The sequence below is a fragment of the Sinocyclocheilus anshuiensis genome, unplaced genomic scaffold (assembly GCF_001515605.1).
Source record: "Sinocyclocheilus anshuiensis isolate Anshui unplaced genomic scaffold, SAMN03320099.WGS_v1.1 scaffold160, whole genome shotgun sequence".
NCBI lineage: Eukaryota > Metazoa > Chordata > Actinopteri > Cypriniformes > Cyprinidae > Sinocyclocheilus > Sinocyclocheilus anshuiensis.
Window position 1 is genome coordinate 292,203 of NW_015554119.1, and position 7,365 is coordinate 299,567.

A 7,365-nucleotide genomic window follows, 5' to 3' on the forward strand; every position below is an offset into this window, starting at 1 on the left:
ATTTTCTTTCAGCGTGGAAAAAAAAACCCAAAATGGGAAATGAATGAAGATAGTGCCTGTCACAGGGAGAGGGCTGGTTAATTGGTTGTTTCCACTTTTACTACAGATAAATGAAGTGTCATACAGCTATCTCATCAGCATCGCTGTGACCCTGAGTGTGGAGTAAAACACTGATCCAAGACCAGCAGACTTGGGGAGTTTATGTTGGCTTGTGCTGGAGTCAGACAACTTGACATTGGTTGACTAGCATTGTCTTTTGTTTAAACTGGCTGGTTAAGATAGTTATGCTTGGTGGCTAAGGATGATTAAAAATGAAAGATCTTCAGTGGCAACATCTCATCTATCTGTTGAAGTTATGCTCCGCTTTCTGCCATAGCTAAGCAACTTAAAACACTACAGGCAAAAACATTGTTTTTTCATGCACTGGTCAATTTTGTGATTTTTATTTTATTTTTTGGACACTTCCATTTTCTTATTTAGACTAGTGGAAAGAAAACATCCAAAATACACATTTAAGTGTTTATTTTGTTACACTTTATTTGTGTCTGTAGACTTCCATTTACTGTACATATCTTTAAAAGCCGTTTTCTCAAAATGAGTTTTCATCTCCACTTTAGCAGCACTACATACACCAAACTTTAGAGTTTTATTCCAATCTATATTATGAAGGATTTTATTTAAGGGTTTGTTCATATATAATTCACCTAATTTTCTGCAACATTTTATTATGGTGAAAATGTATATACATTTTTTGGCCATTGACAGCATTTTCGGATTTATAGAGTAATAAGAAGCCATATCCAAAATTCTCTCTTTAAAAACCTGTGATTCTAGTATATCAACAAAGTTAAACAAAAATGTTGAACCCGGCTTTATCCAGTGTTCACATAATGCCTTATATGCTTATTTAAATGTAACACTTAAAAAATTGTAATACTAAAAAGTTTGTAATGTCTTAAGACAGTCTTGCTGAGCAAGTTAGTTAAAGTTGGCATGTTTATAGTTTGTTTATAGTTAATTAAATTGCACATACATTTAAACATGACACTGTCATCCCCTAAGTACTGAAATTTGTTATTGCCACTTAATATAGGAATACACTTTAAGTATGTACTACAGGACCACATACTTTCAATGTGTTGTCTGCACTGTGCAAAATATGTTTTAGGCCAGTGGTTCTCAACTTTTTCGGGCCAGCACCCCCCTACCCATTATCCAGGTCCCTTACCGCCCCCATCAAATAAATTTGAGTGTTGAGAAACACTATTTTAGGCCTATTAGTAGTGTTTGAGGATTGTAGTGTATTTGATCTGATCAACTAAGTAATTGAGATTTTAAAGTATGTTCTCTTGTTGCCCTTGGAAAGAACCCTGACATACTTAAAGGAACACTCCACTATTTTTGAAAATAGGCTCATTTTCCAGCTCCCCTAGAGTTAAACAGTTGAGTTTTACTGTTTTCGAATCCATTCAGCCGATCTCCGGGTCTGGCGGTAGCACTTTTAGCTGTAGCTTAGCATAGATCATTGAATCTGATTAGACCATTAGCATCTCGCTCAAAAATGTCCAAAGTTTCGATATTTTTCCCATTTAAAACTTGACTTTTCTGTAGTTACATCGTGTACGAAGACCGACGGAAAATGAAAAGTTGCGATTTACTAGGCCAATATGGCTAGGAACTATACTCTCATTCTGGTGTAATAATCAAGGAACTTTGCTGCCGTACCATGGGTGCAGCAGGCGCAATGATATTACGCAGCGCCTGAAAATAGGCTAACTTCCGTCAACATAACCAACGTGCCCCCCTGCTTGCACAGGGAGCGTGCCTTCCATTGGAAGTTACCTAGCTGGGGACTATTTTCAGGCGCTGCGTAATATCATTGTGCCTGCTTTGCGGTATTAGTACACGATGTAACTACAGAAGAGTCAAGTTTTAAATGGGAAAAATATCGAAACTCTTTGGTCATTTTTGAGCGAGATGCTAATGGTCTAATCAGATTCAATGATCTATGCTAAGCTGCAGCTAAAAGTGCTACCAGCAGACCAGGAGATCGGCTGAATGGATTAGAAAATGGTAAATCTCAACTGTTTAACTCTAGGGGAGTTGGAAAATGAGCCTATTTTCAAAAATAGTGGAGTGTTCGTTCCTTTAAGCCCTATTCGGACGGTAATTGTTTCTCAGGGGGACATAAGGGATTTTCACCATTTACAGGGGGTAGTTGGTGAGTTTAATGCTGTCCGAATCCAGGATGTCTGTGTTTTTCTCTCACCACCCACATAAAAATCCCAAGCCGAATTACCAAGGTTTTTTTATTTTATTTATTTTTTTGACAAACACCAAGGTTGTGTGGTGATTTAATTGCCATCCAAATCCACATCTCTGAGTTTATAAAAGGAGATCAATCCAAAAGTTTTGTACATTTTTGTAAATCCTTTTTGCCCACTGAAATGCACCGTACGGTTGCATTTCACAGTAATTTGTATCATAAAAGTAGCATCTGGTAGTCATTCGTTTTAAGCATTATTGTTATTATTAATAAACCATTTAATAATTTGATAATGGGCCTTTAATTGCCTATATAGCATAATAAGCGCTCAAGCGCACACATAAAGCTTGCCACAGCGCTCCAAGCAGAAGTAATGGATGTGCCTGTATGTTTCTGAGCACGTCAATGATCATGTGGCTGACTACGTAAGACATGCAGTTCCGGGTTCGTAGGATTACAAACTCCGACGTCCACCGCAAATTTATCTTCATCTGAAAGCATGCGTTTAATCACTGAGGATCTATGGAGATTTATTTTTTACAGATGTCCCCATGAGAAACAATTACTGTCCAAATAGGGCTTTTGTTGATGAAGGTTTAATAAGCGCTTCTCATTACAAATTTGGAAAGATGGTTGCTGCATGTTGCTTTCCATAAATATACAGGGATGTGAGCTGATCTGAGATGCTGAAAACACTGGATCATGAGCTGCTCCTGTCTAAAAGAACATACAATGTGCAGCGTGTTTATTTAATAACATCACAGCCTTTGACTTAATCGCAGTGATTTCAGTTTTACTTTTATGCTGTCCTAACACAATCATAGAATATATATTGATGTTTTTCTGGTTTGTCCACAGTGAGCAAGCAGCAGCTCTGTCCAACCCCAGTCAGATGGAGCTTTATGAGCCAAGAGCCAGCCAGACACGGCGCTACCCTCCTTCTGTGTCCTCATCACCACAGAAAGACATTCAGTCCAAGGTAAGATTCAATCTAAACACAATCAGCCCTTCGTCGTCTATCAGTGTACCACGAGTTTTCATGTGAAAATGATGCTTCATCTAAGCTAACCTTTTCTTTCTGATTACAGAATGGGTTCAATTCGATGCAGACGTCACAATCTCTGGAAGGTATAACTTTAAAGTTTTAAAAATCAGAATCCACCCAACTTTAAAGAGCTTGAGCATTTAAAGCAGCAGATGACATTAGTGCTGCGCACGCTAATGAACAGAATGTAGTTGTCCGTTGGTTTGTACACTAATATGGTTATTATAGTTACCGCCCTTGTTGTGAACAAGTCTCATGCAACTGATAAAACTAGTTAAATATCCCATTATCGTTCCTAGCTGCAGCAGGCTCTGCAGTGCCCTTGAAACCAGTGTCCGAATCAGTCGTCCCACCATCGGTTTCCAACATATCCCCATTGGCTGACCGCTCATCAGGTCCTCCTTCCCTGCTGACTACATCCAGTCAAACACCTCTCAGTGCTCTTGGACACGAAGACGCCTCGCCCAGCTCCCTGGCCCCTCCTCAGCAGAATAAGTATGGCATTTTGTGTTTGCATTACTTCAGTTTAGTGTGTCTGGATAAGAGAGATGCTAATAATACTGCACTTTTCCCATCAGCTCCCTCCCTTTACAGCAAAACAGTTTGGCACCTTCTTCGGTTTGCACTTCAAACACAAGCCTACTGGTGAGTTTGCCACTAAATGTACTTGTTATAAGTACAGAGCAAAGTGAACATGGTCAATATTGTGTCTGTTTTGGTAATGCATAGTCTTATTTTGCACAACTCATCTGTGTACTTGTTGTGAAAATATTATTACTTGATCTGCCTCATGACTAATTTAAATTAAACATTTTAAATGGTCTTGTTGATTTATTCTTCTTAAATGTGATTTATTCTTCAAACAATTGGCTGTTTGCAAATTTTTATTTTTATATATTTGTTTTGTGATCTCCCTTGTCACTGTGCCTCCCAGCACCCAAGTGTGGACGGCGATTCCTGCTTGCACTCCTCGTCCTTCTCGTCGGTCTCTGTTGTGGCTCCTTCTTCAGTTCCTCCACCCTCTTCAGCTACTTCAGCAGCCCCTGTTTCCTACAGTTGCCCCTCTTCTGTCAGTTTGGTCTCTGCACAGTCTGCACTGGGCCCAGTCAGCAGTCTGACCATAGGATTGAACAGTGGTGCTGGTGTGGTTTCAATGCCCCCCCCTATGGCTTCTGCTTCATCATCATCTGCTGCCTCGGCCACTGTGGCACCTTCATCTGCCTCATCTCGCAGCATGGCTGCCTCAGGTAAGAATTGCAGTTAGAGTTGGACAATATGACCTAAATCTTTTATACTGTGACATAAAATTATTTTTTATTGAAAGTGTTTAGTAAGGTGCCATCAAAAAGACTAGAATTATCTGATACATTAAAAAAAATGGTTTAAAAAATGTATTTAAATATGAATATTTAAAAAATATTATGAATACTTATTTGTTTGAGAAACATTTCCTTCAAACATCGGATGGACCTGTGGTCTGGGTACTGCTCAAGTTCACTAAACACTTTGCAGCTGTTCTGTATTCCCATTATGAGTTATACATGTTTTCTTTTGATAACTGAAAATGGGTGAAAATAAATACTTAGTTCCATGTTAAAAAAAAGAAAAGAGAGTTCACCCAAAAATGAAAATTGTCATTAATTACTCACCCTCATGTCGTTCCAAACCCGTAAGACCTTCATTTTTTTTCGGAACACAAATTAAGATATTTTTGATGAAATCCGAGAGCTTTCTGACCCTGCATAGATGGCAACGCAACTGAAACATTCAAGGCCCAGAAACATAGTAAGTGACATCAGGGGTTCAACCGTAGTTTTATGTAGCTACAAGAATATTTTTGTATACAAAGAAAACAAAAATAACGTCTTTATTCAACAATTTCTTCTCGTCCATGTCAGTCTCTGCCGCGCATTCACGAGAGTACCATGACGCATGCGTGTGCATTCCTCTGCCTGTAAACAAGGTGCAGCGCATGCGTGCTCTACGTCACAACGCCGGCTCCAGCGTCAGCAGCATCACACGCATGCGTTGTGGTACCCTCCTGAACGCGGTTGAACCACTGATGTCACTTGGACTATTTTATCGATGTTCTTACTACCTTTCTGGGCCTTGAACATTTCAGTTGCGTTGCTGTCTATGCAGAGTCAGAAAGCTCTCAGATTTAATCAGAAATATCTTAATTTGTGTTCTGAAGATGAACGAAGGTCTTACGGGTTTGGAATGACATGAAGGGTGAGTAATTAATGACAGAAATTTCATTTTTGGGTGAACTATCCCTTTAAAGTCACTGGACTTTTGGCGATTATTAATCTATAGTAACACGTAGATGTTACTGATTTTACGGGATGACCCATTATTTGTTTAGCTAGAAAAAAAATGTCTATTGCTTGGAATAAACTAATGCAGAATTGTGCATCATTTTCAACATGTACAGACATGGTCAATATCCATTTTCTTTTCTCAGAGATGTGTAAAACTAAATTTGTAAAATGCTTTATGCAAGAGGATAAAACCACTTCAGCTTAATTTGATTGTATGCTGCTTCATCTAAACAGGGAAAGCACCTCCAAACCTGCCTCCTGGAGTGCCACCCTTGCTGCCCAACCCTTACATTATGGCTCCCGGCCTGCTTCACCCATACCCAGTGAGTGTTTAGGCATTTTTATTTTTAATTTATTTTTTGTGTCTGTTGTCAGTTCTGTACTCTCTCTTAGGTATGGTTTATTTATCATGTATATTATTTTGGCTCACACCCTACTCTTTATGTCCTTTAGCCCCAAGTGTATGGCTACGATGACCTACAGATGCTGCAGACCAGGATACCACTGGTGAGGGGTTGTTCCTGTTTGATTAGAAGTATTTGACATTAAAGCAACAATGCTGGGTTTGTTTGTGCTGGATGTAGTTGAAACATTATTTTCTTCTTCAGGACTATTACAGCATCCCATTTGCCACTCCAACCACAGCACTGACTGGCAGGGATGGCAGTTTGACAAGCAACCCATATTCTGGTAAGATGCACTTTTTTTGTTTCTTTTAGGTTTGGTTTGCGCATTGCATTCAATGTCTGGTAAGGGAACCCAAAAGTTTTGAGCCAAATGCTACATTTTCTGAAACAGTGTTTCTCAAAACTTTCTTTTAGCTGGTGACCTGTCCAAGTTTGGCCGTGGCGACGCCTCGTCTCCTGCACCCACCACAACGCTGGCCCAGCCACAGCAGACCCAGACACAACCGCACCATACCACCCAGCAGCCCTTCCTCAACCCAACCCTTCCACCAGGATACAGCTACACCAGCCTGCCCTATTATACTGGTGTGCCCGGTCTGCCCAACACCTTCCAGTACGGCCCTGCCATGTTTCCGGTAAGGTTTCTTAAGGCATCTTTTACATGGCCAAGTTAAAGCTTCTCTGTGCCTTCTCATAATTCAGTGTAAAGGGACAGTGCAGCATAAAAGCCAGACTTTAACCCTTTTTAACCTCCTGGGGTCGACAGTTCCGCCGGCGGAAATTTTTGCAGATTTGAATGATGACAGCGAAAAGAACTAAAATGCTCCTTCATACTTGACCGTACATATAAGAGTAATACAGCATTTAAATCTGTAAAGGGTTTACTTTTATTTGTGTACACTCACAATATCAACAAAACATTGTGCTTTTGCAAAATAAAGAAAATAAACAGGGTGTGCTTTTAGCCATCTCATTCTCCGCGCATATCTGTTTGAAACGTGTCACTAAAATGAACTGAAACTCAGCGAATATTTGACACACGCACATGGGAGATATATCTATAGAAAGCTTAACATGTCTACTTTTAAACGAAGTAAGTCATGACGAAAACAAATATTATGTGACAAAGTAATCAGTATGAAACCAACGTGATGTCAAGTCTTGGCCGTCGCCCTCATTATCGCTAATGTGACCACGCCCACGTGCCGATCGCGCTTTTGTTATTACAATCGTACACGTGAAACGCGCATATAAACGCCCACATCACAGCAAACAAAGCAGCGAGACGTTTCCTCAAGTTCATCTCGGCTACTTCGCTTCTGGAAG

General features: G+C 39.9%; 1 protein-coding gene across 7 annotated transcripts in view; it reads left to right on the forward strand.

Moving 5' to 3' along the window:
- LOC107669979 (ubiquitin-associated protein 2-like) overlaps window positions 1-7,365 on the forward strand; it is a 40,757-nt gene that overhangs the window by 21,143 nt on the left and 12,249 nt on the right. For 6 of the 7 annotated variants that reach the window (XM_016462411.1, XM_016462414.1, XM_016462416.1 and 3 more), the window contains 9 exons: window positions 3,125-3,245; window positions 3,355-3,394; window positions 3,611-3,806; window positions 3,890-3,956; window positions 4,246-4,558; window positions 5,867-5,955; window positions 6,086-6,139; window positions 6,241-6,322; window positions 6,454-6,674. In XM_016462411.1, the coding sequence (XP_016317897.1) occupies window positions 3,125-3,245; window positions 3,355-3,394; window positions 3,611-3,806; window positions 3,890-3,956; window positions 4,246-4,558; window positions 5,867-5,955; window positions 6,086-6,139; window positions 6,241-6,322; window positions 6,454-6,674 (1,183 nt within the window). Of the gene's footprint in view, window positions 1-3,124; window positions 3,246-3,354; window positions 3,395-3,610; window positions 3,807-3,886; window positions 3,957-4,245; window positions 4,559-5,866; window positions 5,956-6,085; window positions 6,140-6,240; window positions 6,323-6,453; window positions 6,675-7,365 lie in introns of all 7 variants that reach the window. The other variant, XM_016462413.1, reaches the window with a different exon arrangement.